At 42.2% G+C, this 20,250-nt stretch overlaps 2 protein-coding genes across 2 annotated transcripts in view; both read left to right on the top strand.

Annotated features, from left to right (window-relative positions):
- Positions 1-20,250, top strand: part of CEMIP (cell migration inducing hyaluronidase 1) — a 113,461-nt gene that overhangs the window by 4,265 nt on the left and 88,946 nt on the right. The window lies entirely within an intron of this gene.
- The window catches only part of LOC127388746 (cell surface hyaluronidase-like), a 48,985-nt gene that overhangs the window by 3,953 nt on the left and 24,782 nt on the right, over positions 1-20,250 (top strand). Inside the window, 9 exon segments of the mRNA XM_051628547.1 lie at positions 3,387-3,456; positions 3,459-3,591; positions 5,015-5,084; positions 5,718-5,783; positions 5,785-5,845; positions 8,517-8,552; positions 9,390-9,540; positions 11,374-11,551; positions 16,723-16,938. Of these exon segments, the coding sequence (XP_051484507.1) occupies positions 3,387-3,456; positions 3,459-3,591; positions 5,015-5,084; positions 5,718-5,783; positions 5,785-5,845; positions 8,517-8,552; positions 9,390-9,540; positions 11,374-11,551; positions 16,723-16,938 (981 nt within the window).

Genomic DNA, 20,250 nt, shown 5'->3' with positions numbered 1-20,250 from the left:
CTTTAATTTGCAAAGGAGATAAAACAGGCAGGGGTTGTTCAAGTCAGGGCAATGTGAAATACATCCACAAATACTCTCATGACAAAGGGAATGAAATATGAGAGGGACAGACCCAAACAGTTGCTTCAGTGCCAGAAAAGCCCTCAGGAACTTGGCATTGACCGAGATCCTTGCAAGGGCACTGTGGAGAGGAACTTAAAAAAAAAAAAAAAATCACAAAAAAGCCATATGTGTCCCAGCTGAAAAAGACAGATTCCCACTCCAGTCCTGACACATCCAACTGCTGTGTGCTCTGCAGGACCCTGAATGGTGTTTTGATGTCTGTGGGCATTTTCTCACCTGAGGTGTGCTCAGGCAGAGACACTCCATGAACTATCCACAACCTCTTCTGTTTCCTATAACTTTTTCTCAAGTCTAGACATAAAGCTGTGTAAGACCAGACATGAATGGACTCTGGTGGGACCCTTGTGCTAAAGTGTCCCCACAAAAGGTTGTGTTAATGAAAATGTGATGCTGGACTTGTACACCTGGGAACACTTTTCATGTACCCTAAACTGGATTTGTATTGTCTGGATCACTCAAACTTATTGACTGTCATCTCATCTAGGTGATTTGCACTGATTGTAGACCCTGCTTTTCTGTACAGAGCCCTTACGTGGCAAGAGACTTGCCCAGAACATGTGGATATAGTTTAACTCCCTTTCTCTTATTGCTGGTATTAAGCCTTTGGAATTGAAGGAACCTGCCTGGGATAAAAAGTTAAGCCTTAGGTTAAGATTGATCCTGGGAAGAATGATGTACTCTCTTGCGCTTTATCAGAAGTGAGGTTGTCAAGGGTTTATCTGGGTGTGTGGGATGTGATAGTTGTGAAATTCAGAATCCAAGTGTGAGATCCAGTCCCCACCACATCAGGCTGCTGAGGGCTTTGAGTCTGAATCAGTGAACAGATTGTATAGCAAAGGTGAAATATGTGATTCTGAAGAAGAATCTTGTGGTTTCAATATAGTCATGAAGAAGAAAGGTAATTAAAATGTAATAAATAACCTTTCTTTAAAATAAATGGAAATAATTTGCAGTTCCAGGAAAGAGGATGTATATCAGAGCAAGGCAGTTAAATGACATAGACGGTACCTGTTTTAGCAAATTATGAAACTTCAGCCCTTGAGGCAGAATAAACCAGAGAGATGTTTTTTCCCCTCTGCTGTTTTGAGGGCTTAGAGGATGTAATTGCAGGAGTACTATGCTTTGTGCTTTGCTGTGTCTGGGTCATGGGGTGTTGTCTGCGAGGCCCTTCTCCCATCTGCTGCTCCATGTGCCAGGCTGGTCCTGGCAGCTCAGGTCCCTCCCCTGGCTGGGAAGCAGGCTGCCACATGCCTCCTGCTGCCCTGGCACACGTCAGGCACACACAGGCTGCTGTAGGCTTTCATGTCTAACGTTGCAATGCATAAAGGTCACTTATATTGTGTTGCTGAACTATATATAATTCAGTGTTCAGAGGCATCTCCGTCATCTGGTGTTGGATACACCAGCAGGGCTGTAGCCTGTGCTGTGGATGGTGTTTCATGCTGCCACATACAGTAATATGCTACTGTCACAGTGCCCCAGGTGGGCTCTCCTTCCCAAGCTTTTAATTTCTATCTGTGATATGCCAGAATTGATCACTTACTGGGGTTTCTGATATGACGCAGTGAGCCCTCATATTTCAGTGCAAATGCAAGTGATCTTTAGATGATGTTATTTCTGGTTAGGAAAGCCATCAATGCAGTTTTGTGTATGGAAGTTTTCAGGGCTGCCGTGCGTTTCTGAAGCTGTGATGAATCATATTAATTACAACTAAAATATGGTTTTGGATGCAAGGCTGGTTTTTAATACACGTGTCTGAAGGACAGTTTAGCCAGATTTCAGCTAAATTCAGAAGAATTATGCTCTACAATTGAAATGCTGTGTAAAACAGTGGGCAGATTGTTGTTACAGGTTCTTTCCAAAAATAGTCTTCCATGGCTTCCTTTAGTGCAGCTTCTGCCCATCATTTGAAAGAGCAGAAGTAGCTAGGCTTACTGTTCTTAGCAAGCTGGCAAGGATGCTTGCATTTTATCTAAATCCATTTCCTATCTGTATTTTCAAGACTCAGCTGGCTGGGACACGTTCAGTGTGGCTGCATGTAGGTTTCCTGTTACCCTCCATGTAGCTCACTCCAAGCTGTTGCACCTGCCTGCAGGGTCTCAATGGATTTCCAAAACTCTATCAGTTAGGAGCTGGGTACCTGGTTCTGTTTTGCCTTATTTTTAGCTTTCTCTTCAACACCTCATTAGGGCAGAAACAAGAGCAGCAGATGACAAGTTTGAGGGGTGACTGCCAGGAAAACAATGAAATCCAGTAGAAATATCCCTATGGGGACTATACTGTTTGTGACTCCAGATGTTCTATACAGTTCCAGCCCATTAAGGGGAAACCACAGGATATGAATCTGAAATTAATTTAATTCAAGTATCCTTCTGTATACAGAAATAATCAAGTAGGTTAATATTAGTTAATCTTGCAGTCTTACATGGACATAACTCTGACGTCAACAGGAATTTTGTGTGCCTGAGGAGTGAATAAATATGCTGACAGGCATCATTTGACTACAAAGTCAGGTTTCAGAAAGATTTTGTAACAAATAGCTGGCATTTTAACTAGTTTGATTCAGTATTTACATTTAAAAGAAGGATTTCTGAATTTGTCTTCATAAGACTGTACATCAAAGGAGGCTTGTGCTAAGTCCTCTTGGTCAAATTAGGGTTTAATGCAATATCCCTGAGCACGTCAGTTAATCTTAAATAGGCTGAAACAATAAAACACCATCCCTGCCCAGGCTGATCAGTACAAGACTGACACAGCCCTGCACTTCCTGAGAGTGGAGGAGAAAGAACAGAAACTTTGTTTATATGACTTACTTCACATGGCCTATCTTCAATAATTTCTTACTTTATTTGGGAAATGTTGCAGTCATTAACATTTCTGGATTAAAGAGGGTAACTTGGTTTTATCAAGCAAGGCACACATCTTTATCCAGATACTTGCTCCAAGGTGCTGAAACAAATATTCTCTCCCAGATCTGAGGGCGGTTTTAAATCCAGCATTTTAAGATGCATGTGATCTTCCTCAGAGTAATTTTAGTAGCAGTTTTGCTGTATAAGAAGGTGAGTCCACAGTTATGCAAACTGCTTGTAGTCGGAGTTAGCTCCAGGCTGGATGGCTCTGGAGGCACTGCTCGCTGTGCAGAGGGGTGGCAGAACCACTCCGTGAGTGTTTCGGGAATTCAGGGATGAGCAAAGCACATCAGTTATAGTTCCTACCGCTGTGTGTTCCTACTGCCATCTGTGGCCTCCATGCTTTTTTCCCAGGTAGGAGACACTATTGGCTATGACGCTCTGGGGCACTGTTTCTTCCTCGAAGATGGGACGGAGCAATTCAACAGGTTCATCACAACTTGGGCCTCCTGAGGAGGCAGGGGACGGTGCTGCCATGGGATGGCAGCCAGGTCGTGTGCCCGGCCATCTGCAGCCACCTCTACGGGGACCACCTTCCCGTGCCCAGCACCCACTGCAGGTCAGTGCTGCAGGGTCTGGAGTCAGGTTTTGCACCTACATTGTATGTTTTTTTAGCTGGGTGAATCTTTCAAATGGTGCTTTTTCATTAAATTAAAACTAGTAGCTTTTTTTCACCCATTTTTAATTTTTAAATCATTTAGCTACTTAACAGTGTTTTCTTTGTGAAGGTACCTGTTAACACCTACATGAATCCTAAGCAAGTATTGTTTGCTGCTGGTTATTCCTGTCGCTCTTTCCTGAGAATCCTAAATATGTCAGAGTACTTTGCTGATTTCTGACCCCCTTTCGCTTCTTTTTATATTGAAGGCTCCATGGAATCTGTGTGATAAATGCAAGTTGCTTCAGCCCTTCTATAGGCTGGCAAAAATCTCACTTGCTACAAAGGGAGGTTTTGGCTTTTTTTTTCACCAGGGCTGAATTGGGGCTGGAGCACCTAGAGTAAATTGGGTCAACAGTGCATGGATATCTGGAGTACATCAGGAGATTTAGTGAGAATGCAAAGATTGGCATAAACTACAGTCAGCATCATTTAACAATAAAGAATATCCTGATATAGCTGAGCAAAGTTAGATTCTGTTCTGGAGTCCTATGAGCTGTAACATGGGCACTCAGTGAAGGTTGATGGTACAGTTAATACCAATTTATTTTGCACTTATTTAGTGGTTCCGTTTATGCAAAGGAGTGTGGATTCTTTATTATTTAAGAGTTAAGGTGGATTAAAAAATATTGATATTTCCTGCTTAGAACGATCAGATTAATTTGTATGATCATGAGAAGATTTACAGTGTTTTTACATATGGTCTTTATTACTGCAAAAGATTTTTATCACATAAAGTAAGATGACAAATGATCATCTTTTAGTAGCTGTTATCTGGCTTCTGTTTGTGTCACTGCTGATCTTCCCTCTGAAGAAAAAACTCCTTATTTAAGCAAATGTCAAAATAACTTCTTCTTAATCTCCTATTTAACGAGCCATTTGTGGCTTGCAGGGACATTTGTTTTCCACATAGAAGCTCTGTAAACCCATGGAGAATCTTTTACCTCCTGCCATTGCCCTTGAACTTCCAAAAAAACAACCAGAAGTTCACTTCTCAGACATTTTTCAAAGCTGCTTAACTAAAAAAATTAAAAGAAGATGACATTGAGTTTCCTTAAGCTGCATTTAACAGAACATGGATTTTGTGTTAACGGTCTCATATAATTTACAATAGGTTCAGCATGTGGCTCCATAAATGAACGTGTCTGACATCACTAGATGTTTTTGGTTGGGTTTTTTTTTCCCTTAAAGAGTATCATTAAGAGGTTGTGTGGAGTTTTAAAGTCGACAGGAGAGTTGTGGCTCAAGTCCAGTGCAGTGCTATGAAAGTGTATCCCTTCCTGTTCAGTGACTGCTTAGGATCATTTTGATTTTGATTTTTCAGGGCTGTCAGCACATTCTGGATTTCAGATCCAAACAACAACTTAATAGAGAACGCAGCAGCTGGTGCTCAGGTAAAACCATGTAACAGCAAGAGCTACATTTTGCCTCCAGTTCCCATATATTCAACTCCTATTGATGTCATTAGAGTGAGAGCAATTAATTTTTAGCTAGTCATTGTACAATTTGGATAAGTATTTCTGCAACCTTCATCTCTCTTAAGGACAGTTATTTACCCACAGTTCTTCCACTGATTTCTCTCACAGTGTGGCTGGAAATGGTGTGTGGTGTCTCTTAGCAGATGTTGATTTTTATTGGTAGTTAATAGTGAAATGCCCAATAACACTTTATTTTTATATATTTAAATATATACTCTCTCCTTGGTTTTATCTCTGATGTTTATCCAAATCATGCTTGTGTTTAATGTGCCTGTATAGAGAAGGCTTCATGTGCTAATAAATCACCCGAATTTCACCCACGACACATGCATTCTTAAAACCTGTGTGTAACCCAGGGGCCCAGTGTCTGTGCCCAAGGGTCAGTTGAGAGGTGTAAGAGCATGGACTGATGTGTGTACCCTGGGATTCACATGTTTGACTGGCTCAGGTTAGAAATCTGCCCAGCACAGTGGGAAACCCAAAGTCTCCCAGATAACCTAGACCGTTAGTTGTAGTGTTCCATTTCTCAGACCTCCTTGTGCCTTTTAGGATGTTGGGATATGGTACATCTTCCATCGGGTTCCAACTGAACAGTCTGAGGGGCAATATCCAGAGGGGACAGGCTGAACATACCCCCCTGGGGGTCTTTTACAACAACTGTTTACTCCGATTTCAAGGTAAGTGGATGACTTTTACAAGTCACTATCAAGAAAATAGTGTGGTTTAGGGCTGATATGTGTGGTGCTCTGAACTCAGGCGATAAAGGAAGTCTCACATTTTGATAGAGGTCTTTTAACTATATCAAGAGACAATCAACTTTTGGGGCTGATGCTCTTTCTAATGATCAAAGAGGAAGCTGAGAAGGATGGGGCTCCCCTTTCAGGTGCTTTGGCTGGGTATGTTAGAGGGGATGTGCTCAGGCCATAGGTACACCTACTACGTGAGTGAGACTTATGGAATGACAGGCAGGACGGTGAGCACTGCAGTTGGCCACAGCAGTACCAGGCTGTAGGGGGATGAGAAAAAGCTGTTTGTGCCAGAGCCTGTTCATCACCTCTGAAAACTTAGACCAAAATTTCAAGGGTAGTTCCAAGAAAAACACTTTCCCACCAATACACTGTTGACATGAAAACGTAACCTGTAAGGTGTAAAAAGCATTTTAAACTTCATTCTCAGGAGACTAGATGGAAATCAGTGCTCTTCTCCATGCTCTGTATATTTTGCTTCTTGGTCCATGGCAGGTGCTGCTCTAGCCCAAAGTCTTTAACTTAGCTACAGGGGCTCTTGTTCTCTTTGGACTATCAGGGGACTCATCACTCTTTATTTAAAGCCTTACTTCTTAACAACACTCTTTTTCCAAAAAGTTATCATGAGCTTGGCAGAGCCTCTTATTGCTTTCTTTGAGGGAGAGAGAGAGTGGGAGTTCAGTGCCTTGCTTTGGATCAGCAGGCAGCCCGAGATGCTGATGCAAAACACGTGTCAGGGCAGGCTCTGTCTTGACTTCAGCCAGCAGCATCCTATGCTCATGTCACCCTGAGCAGGGCCAAGTGACACCAAAAGGGAAGAGAAGGCCCAGGCTGTGGCCGCTGGCTTTGCCTGCACGTGCTGGCTGCCCATGTTCATAGATAAAAATCTGGGACCTCTGGTTTCTGCTGGGTGGTCTGTTAAAATAATGGGAGTCACGTGCATTTTCAGGCTGGCTTGTTTATTGGGAAAGGAGTAAAGACAATGAGAGCCAGCACTGAAGATCCCAGGGAGTATCTTACTGTGGATAACGCCAGGTAAGCACATGCTATATGGCTTATTTTGGATAGCTGCATTGCTGCTTGGCTTCTGGATTGTGTTTAGCAGATCATTAATGCCTCATTATGGCTGCAGCATCTGAAAAAAACTACCCAAGCTATCTCTGATGTGCAGAGGCAAATACTTAATGGCTATGAGCTGGGTTGTTTGTGTTATTGCTGACCAAAAATGAGACACATGCACTTGGGGTTATGAGGACTAAGCAGTTAAGCATGTGAGGGGGGATCCAGATCCTGTTTGTCCATTAGTGGGTTTGTAAGCTCCAACATTTCTTGTTAATTACTTAGAAGATCATAGAAAGATGATGTAAGAGACTGCTGAGATTGGTTTAGGGTTAATGAGGAAAATAAAGTAGCCTCAAAGCTTTTTGTCAGCTGCTTTGAAAACTCTGAGCTTCCTTTGGTAGAGTGAAAGCTGTTGAATTAAGGTAATTTTCTTGCTTGCTTCAGCCTTATGGGGCTCCATGAGGAGATGTGGCAGAAATCAGCCACTGCTCCTGAGTCAAGCCTTGGCTTTTTTCCTCCTCCTCCTCCATCATACCCTGTCAATGCCACCTATGGTGCTCCCATATGGCTGAAAGGAAAGGGTGACTTAGGGTCCCTTTGTGAGCCTTTCCTGCCAGGGTCACCCCCTTGGCCACTAAGGAGACACGTTCCTCAGTACATCAGCTGGAAAAAGTAGAGGTGAAAGTTGATGCAGAGAACAGAATGGTGATTTTTTCCAGACAAGGCACAAATCTATCATTAACAGCCAGCATGGCAAGAATTAGCCTGCAAGTCACTGAGGAGTGCCCAGTTCCTAGAGGGAACCCTTTTTCCATATGACAGCTTCTCTTTCAGCAGAGACAGAAGCACATGGAAGTTTGGTGTGTACATGCAGGGAAAGCAGCTCCAGTTACTCTGTTATCTTTGCTGAATGAGATTCTTGAAAGCACCTACTTGCTTCTCTAGCATCAATCCAGTGATTCTCAGTGGGCCTTGTAAGGACTATTACAAAAGGACCCAAATGACTTGGGAAAAATGTTTTCTATGCCTTAAATCACACTGAATCAAATTAAGCTGTGGGCCCACTGAAGTGTAGTGAGGTATCTGCTGCTGATTTCGCTGGGGCCAGAATTTCAGCCTTGGGAATATCTCTGGTCTTCTGCTTTGTAGGTGAAATCAAGGTGATAGCCTGACTCTGATCCAGGTATATCACCTCTTTAGGCCCATCATGCTGATATTTGGAAAGCAAACAATCTCTGTCAGGCATGACCTCCTCCACCTGTGGATAGTTCCTGTGTCTTCTGTGCCATGTTAACTAATCTCCTTGCTTCAGGTTTTGTCCACATCAGGATGCTGATCCTGAGAAACCACGAGTTCCTGCTGTGATCGATGGTCTTATTGTTTTAAAAAATAATGTCCATGGGGCCTGAACAAGAGGTGGTGACATTATTTTCAGCAATTCAGGATATCAGGATATGTGGCAGATATAAAGGGGTCTGTAGGCCAAATTCACTGCAGAAATTCCTTGTCATTTACACCTTTTGTGTTTCTTCTGTCTCAGGTTTTCAGATAATGGAGCTCGACTCACTCTGGCAAGGTAACTTCTTAACGTGGGCCTTCTTCCCATTTTTCCCCCCAGCACAAAAGGCACAAGAATGGAAGCTGAGACACTCCCTTGGTAATTCCTGTAAAACATGAGAAAACCTCATGTTTCCCTCCCAGACCACATCAAGTCTTCCCCATGCAGCTGTTAATACAAGGGGCAATTTAGTTTTTCATTCTCTTTGTCTCAGCATGCCTGGGGAATACATCATAATTGCTGAGTATTTCCCTTTGGATGGTAGTTCCTGAACCAGTAGACTGAACATCTGGCTCTGCCTTTAGGAAGACTTTTGTTCTGCTCTAGTCCAGTGTAGCAGCATTGCCTGTAGCTCGTGTGCTGCTGAGACAGGGTGGCTGGGATGGTCACACGAGGTGACACAGCAGGTCTCCTTCCTCCTCTGCTGGTGTCAACCATGCTCTTGTCTTGATCCCTTTTGCAAAAGACCTGCAAAAATGTGCCGTATCCAAAGCTCACTGCAGGCAATGAGAATCAGTAGTATTTGGCTCTTGCTTCCAGGATGTAGCTAAAAACTTATAGAGCAATTTAGTATAGAGCAATATTTATTTATAATTTCATAAATATATATATATACAGGCACACACACACACATATATATAAATGTAGAGCTAGTTTTATCCAAAGTTACCTGTATTACTGATGCCCGAGCAATAAACTACCTCAGCATCAACTTCCTGGTTTCTAGAGAGATTTTAAAGCAGGCTGTTATGCCAATTTAAGAGAGAAATTTTGCTACATTTGTCGTGGAGTTAAAGTAAAGAATTAATCAGTTGTGCTGTGTTGCATAGTTACCTCGTGTTTCTTTGCCTGTAGTTGATGGGTGTTTCCTGACAGATGAAGGCTCCAGCCTGGAAGTCACGTGCTCCATTTGTGTTGGAGAAAGCAGCAACTTTGGGTCTCAGGGAAGCCAAAACAGCTACTGGGGAAAAGGGACTGGGGAATACAGAACACTGCCCAGAAACAAGTGAGTTATTTTTCTGCCATTTCTTCTTGTTGGTGTGGTTTGTTTTTTTTTTCACATAAACTAAAAGAAAAGCCTCAGGAATTACTATGACTACCAATGAGTAATTTATAATGGGTGTTTAAATTATTGCACAGGCCAGAAATAATAAGCATCCAAATAAACTCACCCTTCAGGCCAACATCTTGAGAGTATTCTCAGCTAAATATGTTTGATTTAATTTTCTGCTTCATTTATTAGTCACTGGAGAATGGATTAGAGATTCTGAGAGATACCAAATGGCTTCTGCGTGGTGCGTCACTAGCGCAGTGCTGGGCTGCTGGAGCAGCTCCCAGACACCTTGCCACCCTCCCTCCTGTTGGCATATCTGGGCAAACACGGCCAGTTTGAAAAAGGAGAAACCATTTTCCATTATTGCACTTCATTTTTCTTTCAATAGCCGTATGTTGTTTTGTAGTTTGGCAGCAGCACAACCTCCTGCCTAACAACCACGGTGCCTACCTGCGTCCCCATAGCAAGGTGTAAGTTCTGCCCTAATGTAAGGTTTTGGTGTTGCTCACCAAACATGAATCCCTGTATGAGGATTATAAAACTAAGGAATAAACAGTACTCAGCAGACATGCCATCACTCAGCCCTGACTACACATCTCAGCCATAAGTGGCAATGGGATCTGTGTGGGACAGCAAGAATAATCAGAGCTATCCTCTATTATTATCAGTGTTTTTTTAATTTTAATTGCAATTGCAAAAATACTCCTTTGCAGTTCAAACAAGCTCTAATAATCTGTGACTTTATTAAGCAATGTTCTCTTGGAAAGGAGCAAATCTGTCCTCTCATTATGCCACAGTGTAAAATGGGAGATGGGGGTTCCCAACTGCTGGGATAACAGCTCTGGAAATTGAAGAATTATTTGGTCAAGAAACACTAAGCCTGGTGTTTCTGACTGGCGAAGTGTTTCTGGATCTCTGGAGCCAAACAGTGAGAAAAAACATCAGGGCTGGGAGAGAATCTGGGCCTCAGTGACCTCCAAGCTGGAGAGAGCCTGTGTGCTCCTGGGTTGTCCACTTTGTGGCTTTCATGTCTGAACAGCTCTTCCTGGACTGGGTAAGCAGTGACTTACCCCTCCGGGCCACTACTCGCCAGCCTCGTTACCATCTGTGAGGCTGGTGCAAGCCACGCTTTAATCAAACACAACTGGGGCCAAGGAAAACTTGGCTCCTTCTCAAAACAAACCATGGAAAGGGCAGGTCCTTACCCGTGACTCCAGCAGCATCTCCTTCAACGTTCATGTCTTGACAACTTGTCCATGGATCGATGCTGCAGAAACAGCTTTTCTGTATGGAATGCTGTGGATTGGGTCCCAGGGGTCTTGTGTGAAGGGGTTTGTATGGAGAGGAGAAACTGCTGCAGTGGCTTTCAAGGAGACACTGTTGCCTTCAGGGAGTCTGATACAAGTTTTTCAGTCGTGCTGATGCTTTCCTGAGAGACCCATCTACCCTGGAATAGGAAACCTGATGGCAATGCTGCCCCTTTGGGGCTTCCTCATGCTGATGAACCCCTGGGTTGCTGGAGACAAGGGTTTAGAACTGCTTTATGCCAGCTGAAAGCCTTAGTCAAGCTGTAATTTTTTTGGCCTTTAAGCCTTATTCTGTAGAGGATGTTCAGTTGAGTTTCACCTTTCATTAACTGGGATGAGCAATGAGCATCCAGATCCCAGTTTTGGGAAAGGAAAGGTGGTTTAGCTGCTTGTTAATATCTTTTTGTGCCTTCAGGAGAAGACTCGGAGTTTAACCAAACTTTTAACACAGGGTTGTGTTTGTTTTTAAATCTCACAGGATGTTCCCTATTCGTGGATTCCAGATTTATGATGGGTCTGTCAGGATGGCAAAATGCACTTTCAAGAAGTTCACCCCAATCACTGACAGATACTCAAGTGCCATCGGGTTCTTCATCAAAAACTCCTGGCAGATAAGTTCCCAGAATAATGTGTCGGAAGTCCTGATGGAGAAAAGTGTGAGTAAGGAAAGCAGGAATGCATGCTGGTACATGTGCAAGTTTGTGAAGGTTATTGAAGCGATGAGAGATTTATCCTAGAGCAAAAATTTCCAAGCAGCAGTGCATGTTACATTAGTGCATACCACAGAGACAATTTCAATGCTTTGTTTTGTTTTGTTTTTATTAAGCTGGTAAAATGCGAAGGTATCTTATGACATACGTTAAAAAATCAGTGTTAGAGGAAGATTTCACCTTGTACCCAGGAAATCCAGAACATTGCTCTTTAGCTGGTGCAGCATTACGAGGTTATATACGCTGAGGACTTGGTGAGGATGTGGCCTCAGAGTTTGAGGGAAGCACAGAGGAGATGTCAGGAGGCAGTAAGCTGCAATACAGTTCTTACACAGCAATAAGCAAATGCACTTAGAAGCAAAGCCATGGCTCAAGTTCTGGGGTCAGCAGTGAAATTCCTGTTGAGCACCACGGGGGCTTCCCTTGAGCAGTGACAGCAGAATGGGGCTCTGTATCTCTGCCTTGGCAGAAGCCCTAGGATGCTGAGCAGTTCTAGTCTTTGTCCTGGATTCCTGCAGGGATTGTGTCCCTGCATGATCGGCTTGGGAAATGATGGATTCCACCTGGCTTGCTCCCAAGGATCATAACCTCTCCTCAGCTTTTTTCAAACAAGGTCCATGCTTGTTAGGATGTCCATGAACTGTAGTAACTTTGGCTTGAGGTTTGGCTTTATGTTGAGGAAAATTTCCATTGCTCTGGGACCAATATCACTCCTTCTGGCAAGCAGTCAGTTTGTCTGTCCCCTCTCGGGTACACTTTAGACCAACAACAGGAGGGTATTTAATGAAAGGATGATGTTGATTGCTCCTCTAAAGAAAACAGTTCCTGTGCATTTCACTAAAGAGATCTTGGTTGCCTCAGATGCTTTAGGAAGCTTTGGAACCAGGATAAGGGTTATTTTGCCATACCTTCTTTATGTTCTCCCTTGGGGAGGTGGTTATAAGATGATCGTGGGCAATATGAATGAGAACATCAGCCTGGAACAGGGGAAGGGAGCTTAGAGAAAAATGTATGATGAAAAAGTTTGATCAGTGGATTGGAAAAGAGTGGAATTTTTCCTCCAGTAAGAGGTGTAGGACTCTGTCCAACAGAATGCTTTCAGACAGATGGTATCTGTGAATATTAGCAGAGAAGGTGATTACCTCTGGAATGGCTGGAACTGCAGGTCTTTAATACAGTTCTACCATTTGAAGCAAATGAGCCTGTTAAATATTCCAGAAGTTTTTTTGTCTGAGAGGCAGTTTAGTACTGCAGTGCCCTGAAGATCTGAGATTTTCAAGGTAAAAGTGGTCAGAAGACTTAATAAATACTTCTGTAAAGCAAGGTAAAACACTACACTGTCAGCCTATTACAAAAAAACTCACAACCTAATGACATTATTCCAATAATTATTTGTTGCATGTACATTTCCGAGGAATATCTCTTTCTGAAGTTGGTATTTTGCCCACTTGAAAAGCATTTATGTTTGTAACCACCTGTATCCCAGCACTTTTCACTTTGATTCTGTTTTATCTGGATTGAAGCCAGGTGTGCTAACCCTGATTTCAGACTTGAAGGACCACAGTTTATTGCTTTGTTGCTAATTACTGTATGGGACAATACATCTTTGGCAAGTTAAGATAGAGGCTATAGACTGTTTTAATTAATTTTCCATTTCCAGGCTTCAATTTATTACTACTTAAAGGGTAGCTAAGAAATAAGTCCCTAAAGGACAGTTTACAGCTGTTTCTAAAGAAGAAATTAAACCTTACTGCAAGTTGTATAGTGATGACAAAACTATTAGTCATGCTGAAGGAATAATTATATAGTTAACCAGACTAATCAGCAGATTGGTTAGACAACAAAATTAGAAAGCCAGTCAGGTCTTGTTTAATTCCAGTTTAAAAAAACCAGTCAAGTAGAACAGATCTGAACATTAGACTCTCCAGAAAGTATTCTAGTTGCCTTTCCATTGGCAAACCTGAATCTCATATGTTAAAATACCTGTGCATTTATCAATAACAACATTATTCCTAGCCTGTGTGTGTGTTTGTTTTTGAAAGGGTGCTTTTAAAAAGTTATTTCACAGCAGTGGAAGCTGTAGTTACTGTCAGTCAGTAGGACCTGGAGATCTCAAAGATGATGTCCCTGGCCCAGAACAGAGCCATGCCCAAACAGAACACTTGTGCATAATTTTTTAAGAAGACCTGACATACTTCTTTTTAATAATGAAATATCAGCCCATTCATCTTGCTGCTTTTCTGATGCCCAGCTCCCGTAGACTGATGTGAGGAGCAGGAGGTTGTATGTCACCTTTTGGACTCCCATGAACAAGGCCACTTCCAGAAGGTGCAGGAAACTCACAAATGGTCCCAGTTCACATCCATTGCTCTGGATATTTTTACCCTGCAGCCAGAAGTTGAGGGTGGATTCAAGCCTATTCTGCTCCTGGCTGTACCAGCACTGCAGCACCTCTGAAATTATGTGAGCCAAAGATATCTCAGTGTTCTGTGTTGGGTGAGTTTGTGGTGCTTAGAAGACCTCAGAGGGGCCAGAACTGGCTCCTGGCTGTGGTCCAGCAATGCCCATGAGATGTCAGTTCTGTTTAGCTAAGAGATGGGTGCTTCCTAATGCTGCCTTTGCTATGTTTAACCTGTGTTGTCTTGGCACTGGTTTTGCAAACAGTTCATGATAGGAAAAAGAAAAGCAGACACCAAGTTAAAGTACAAGTCTGTTTACCCCCTGAAACAGAGGGCAGCAAAAAAAAACCAAACCAACCCTAAAGACTCCTGACCAAAGGGAACATGCAGGGTCAGGGCTTGTGTCGCTCCAGCAGAGCAAAAGCCATGCTAATGAGGGCAGAGTCCTTGGGTGCTAAAATAGAGGAAGATTCACAGTGCTTGAAAGTGGTTTCCTTAAAATGGTAACAGTGATACAATGATAAGGCTTTTGTGGGCAGCTTGTGCCAACACTTGAATTTTAGAAAAACTTGCAAGTTATGATGTTTTACAGTACTTTATTAATTTTTAACCTAAGAAGTGTTTTCCATTGCAGTCTTCAGGACTTGACTGCATCTGTGTTAGGTGTGCTGCCTTCAGACAGACTGAGTTAGCACATTCCTGAGAGGTTACATGCTCACATAGCCATCATCTGTCAGGTTTCCCTGTCAGGCTTCAGACAGGTAATTCAGGCAAACTTTATACCACATAATTCCCAGGTAGTCCACACCTAACAAAAATTAGGTGTTGGAATAGCAGTGTGGTAGCCAGACCTGACCTGTCTTGGCACCCTCTTCTAGCTCATTCCTAGCTGCACAGGGACACACCTGATGAGCTGAGTCTTTTCTCTGTTCACATGTATTCACTTAGAAAAAAAAAAATACATATTTTTTTGCCATAGCTGTAGCTGTAAACTCAGTGCATCCCAATGCCCCAGCATACAAAAGTAAGGTAACCTTGAGACTTAAAAGAAGACACTGCTAATTAACATTTCAATTTCATTTCTGACTTCCAGACTGCTTAGAGGAGAATGTTAGAAATCAGATTAACGTTAGCACCAAAACTCTTTGCTGGTGGATGGAAACACTGTTAATCAAATGTAAGCTGTACTGGCTGTGCCTCAGTTTGTTTTGAAGTAGAGCTGACTTTGTTCTCTTCCCCAGTGAAGTGCCCGTTTTCATATCCAGCTCCAGAAGTGCAATCACAAAGTATTTATAACGTAGCTTTGAGCTGCAGCACAGTGTTTACATTTTTTTAGCATCTCCTCTTTTATAAATTAAAAGAAAATTAAAACAAAATACTTTTGGTATCCTTCTACCTTCCCAAGTAGCCTTTTTGGCAAAAAAATTCCTGTGGTGCAGCAAGAAAAGGTTTCAAACCCCTCAGAAATACACATTACATTTCCATGAGCCTCCTTTAAATGAGACAACTTCTGGTGTTTGTTTATGAGTCTCATACTTAGATAAGAAAGTGGCAGAAAAATGCTTCTAGGCTCTAATTTAATTTTAAAGGGATAAAGGTTTTAATTCTGCAAGTAGCTCTTGCTACAGTGGTCACTCTTTTTAAGCCAATGGGACTTTCCATCTAACTCAGAATCACAATGACCCTCCTATTCTCCTAAGCTGCTCTGTTTATTATTGTTAAAATAAAGCCTTTAAAGCCCTTAGTAAACTTGCAGCCTAATCCTGCTGACCCTAATTCTTACTTATGTGCACAGTCCAATTAAAATTAGTTGGGCTAAATGGAACAAATTACAGTCCCTTGGGTCGACATGATCCAGTTGCTATTTCTTCTGTCTGCTTTTATACATGTTGCTGCAGGATTCATTCAGAGTCCTTGACCTGGAGTAATTATTTTTTTGATTACTTCAGACCTTAATTGTCACACACTGTAATAATTTCCCCTGCAGACATTAAAATATTCTATGCTCTTTTTTTGCTGAGCATCTGCAGTTTCCTTGTTTTGCTGGATTTTCCTATCAGGACAGATTCTTTTTCTTAGCTACTGAAAAATCTTGAGGACAGAGCTGTGGGTAATGGGGATAATGCTGCTTCCTGTTATTTCTCTTTCCTAAAAAAAATTATAATTCTTCAGGGGATTTATTAGAATGTGCACAAGAGCCAATTCTGAGAATTGCTGTCACTTTTATGAGTTTTAGAAAGTTTTAGGGGAACAATTAGGAAAAACAGTGGCACTCACAGGATCATTTAGAACAGCCATTGAAAAAATATGGGAAAATTCACTACATATCTAGTAATTTTTGTTTCTTTCATCACAGCTTTAATATTCCTCAGTAAATTTCATAATCTTCCAGTACTTCCCTACCTTTTGAGTCATCCTCTTCCTTTTGCCAGCACACAGTTTATTGCTGATTGATTTCAAGGAATACATGGTTGTGCAGGAGCATTTCAAAGAACTGACAGTCTGATTTTTGTGAAAGTATCTCCTGGGATTAAGAAATGAGGGGGAAAACCAAGAGAGTCAGCATTTTTTCAGAAGAGACAAGGCAAAACAAAACTCTTGCTCACACAATAGAGTTTCTAGGTCCAGCTGTCTCCCTGCTTTGGCTGTACAAACACTGCAAACACAAGTCCTTACTTAGAACTAACCAGTAATTTTCTTCTTATTTTCTCCTCCTAGGTTGGACTGAAAGTGTTTTTTGGCAGACCAGGGCAGTGGTTAGGGAGCAATGATGGCAATGGTGACAAAATGTCTCTCTTCCATGACCTGGATGGACCAGTGATGGGGTATCCAGACACTTTCATAGACAGAGTGGACAATTACCTGCTGCTCCATCCCTGGTGCCTGGCTGTTCTGCCCTGGAATGGGGTGATTTGTACTGGAAAATCTGCACAGGTATGAGGGGAACATCACAGGAGGGGGTTGGGTGGGTGTCCTCAGACGCTCTGCTGAGGAGTGGTGGAGTGCAACCTACTATTCACCTCCATGAGGTGAATAATAAACTGGGCATAATTTTACTCCTCAGTGTATTCTGCCTAATCCCAAGGGCTCATATCTCCAGTTGTGCTCCTGCCTGTGGCTGTAAGGAGCCCTGTCTGTTCCCATTCCCCAAAAGAAGCTGCAAATTGAAATCCAGTTGGGGGGAAAGTTTGGTATTTTCTAGTTCTTGCTTCCAGGCATTTGTCTATTCTATCATGGAGCTCTGCTGGATAAGTTGGATGAGTCAAGTTTCAGTGATGGAAGATGTTACTCCTCTGATACATCCCATTGGCTGAGCCACAAATTCACACTTATTTCTTATTTCCCATCCAGAAATCACTGGATGAGGGATGGTCGGTCTCAGATCAGGGTAGTCTTGAGTGTTTGCAGCAGCTTTCTTCAGCACACTTGAGTTAGAGACCTTAGCTGAGATGTTAACAACTTCGTAGAGAGGGCTTCAAATCTCAGGTAACCTTTCAGTAGGGGAAGAAGGAAAGAGAGAAAGAGAGAGAAAAGAAAAGAAAAGAAAAGAAAAGAAAAGAAAAGAAAAGAAAAGAAAAGAAAAGAAAAGAAAAGAAAAGAAAAGAAAAGAAAAGAAAAGAAAAGAAAAGAAAAGAAAAGAAAAGAAAAGAAAAGAAAAGAAAAGTTAGTTAATGGAGGGGAAATGTGACCTCAAAATCAGATTATGGTTCATGGTATGTTGCTCAAATTTCAACAATGCCTTTGTGTATGGATAAAACATACTGTAAATACATGACTCACTACAGCTTTCACAGCCACCTGTAAGAGATCATAGATGGCTCTCCTTGTTTCTCCACTTCTAAAGGATATTAATGCATTTACAAAAAAGGTATCCAGGCCTGTTTTACATCTCCAGTTACTTGGACATCTTACCAGGACTCCTCTCTCCTTTTATTGAACAAAGCAAATATTAAGACTGTGTGTAGTAGGTGCACACAGCACCAAGTGGTTGGAGTTAGAGAGTTGGTACTGGGAGCCCTCAAACAAGATGTGGCTTTGGAAGGACCATTATGTTCTCCTTATTCCTGAGAACAACTCTATACTGTCATATAAAGACTGCAGCGAGGTGCACGGCTGGGTATGAAAGGCAAGGACGGAATATGAAGTGATCTTAAAATAAGATCAGAGTTCATGAGATACAGCAGGTGTTATTTACATATGTTTTTATTTATTAAAAATCTTCTGTGCACTTGGGAGCACACTGCAAACCCTTGTCTTGCTGGGAGTTGGTAACACTGCCCAGACATCAGCAGTTTGGCACGGGATGAAACGCTGCCTGAAGTCGCTGAAGATCAGGCAGCATTTAAATTGCCTCGAGAGGAGCAGGCTGTCAGGTTTGCCTTTGTAACATGCTGGTTTGTGCCTGTAGGGATTAGCAGAGCCTGATTCCCTACAGTTGCCCCTTGGGGTTGGTTTCAAACCTAGACTCATGGATTTTCCATAGTGGGAGATTTCTGATGGTGCTTTCTCTGTGGCTTCTCTGATGTGCAGTAACCTGTGGGCTTGTACTTTGGGTAGCCAGACACAGCACCCTGCTCTCCTTTCTCCAATTAACTTTCTGCATCAACCTTTTAGGAATCCAGTTATCTTTGAGACCAATAAGTATGCAGCCATATCCAGATTATGCATATCTCCTTGAACTAAAAAAAAATGCATGCGTTTGCTTTAGTTTTGCAGCAGAGATCAGCAATTGCTTTTTAAGTGCCTAGACACTGGACTTACATCCCCTGGTTTGTTGTTGACTGGGCAGAAACAGGATTGGGCTCCTATGAAACACTCCCATTGAATCAGGGTTTTGTGCTGGGCGCTTATGTTTGGTTCTGTGTCTCTAGAGAAACCATATTCTCAGCTCTGGCCACCTAATGGTTAAATTCAGAATTGTAAACAAGGAGGAATTTATGTTTTTATTTCTATTAATACCCTCCCAGTTATGGCACTCTATGTGGTGAGGCAGTTTTTCCACCATAGAAAATTTCCTTGGCTAGGTTTAGGCAAACATAAACATTTGCTTCTCTGGAATCTGTTCCTTACCAGCATTTTTCAACTAATCAGCTTCCAGCAGGATGAGTAAAGTTCATACTAAACGCTTCACTTTATGAGTTTTGGATAGGGAGACATGTATGTGTGTGGGGCAGAAGAAACTGGTCCCATGCAGCAGGGGTTGATTTAATTTGAAGGGTATATATGTTGGAATATTTCAGTTTAACCCCCCTTCTTAGCACCTTGAAAAACTGTGGATTAGTTTGTGTGCTAAATTCTGAGTGTCGTATTTTAGACCAAAAGCCTAAGAGAGTGAACCCAATTATGGTGCAAGATGGTTTGCTTCCATCTTAGCAACTCTATTACAAAATCTGTTTTTCTTTTCCTTTTCATGTAGCCCTGGTAGACAAGAACTTTTATGCTTCCCTAGTGCAAGCAGGTGAAAATGTCCTTTCATTTCAAGGAAATAGTGACTCTTATATTGCTGCTAAGCTGGGCCCAAGATAGTCAGCCTAGGGATGGGCTACTTGGCATGGAAAAATGAGATCCAAGTCCTTCAGCTAGCTCTGTAGACAAATCCTTTCTGAGGAAAGTGCCTATAGTTCACTTAATTCCTTTCTGCTTGGTTTCTTTTAGTTGCTTTTCATGCTCTTCTTCTCCTGGATGTAATTTTCCCAGGAAGGGAAGTGCCTGGGGAAAGCCTATTCCTCTGGTAGGATTTCTAGCTCTACACAATCCTGGGGATGGAGTTTCCTGAGGGTGTTTTAATCTGTTGACTCAGGCTGACATTCCCACCTTCCTATGGTTGGTTCATGGCTTTTCCTCCTCACCATCCCCAAGAAGCATCACTCCTCCTTTCCCATGGGTGTCCAAGACAGCAGGGAGCACTAAATACATGCTTCATTCTTTGGCTCCAGTGTTGCCTTTCACTACCAAAAAAGGGGTTTAGGACCAACTTAAAATCAACATTTTTTTAATGATTTTACCTAAGCAAGAACTCTCACGTAATTTTTTTTCCCATTTTGATTCTGGAGCCTGTAGGGATTGTGTTGTCCAAACAAGACCAACCCCCTTGCTTTTTAATGACAGCTGAAACTCTAATGTTGTAATGTAAATACAGTGAGGCTTTGAGGAAGAACGTAAAATAGAGAGAGACTCACAGGGAAAATCACAGGAGTTGGCAGCACCACATCTTCTGGCAGCCTCTGAGAGTCACTCAGACTGTCA

This window comes from Apus apus, chromosome 10, assembly GCF_020740795.1.
Source record: "Apus apus isolate bApuApu2 chromosome 10, bApuApu2.pri.cur, whole genome shotgun sequence".
Classification (NCBI taxonomy): Eukaryota; Metazoa; Chordata; class Aves; order Apodiformes; family Apodidae; genus Apus; species Apus apus.
This window is presented reverse-complemented; position numbering and strand designations above follow the sequence as displayed.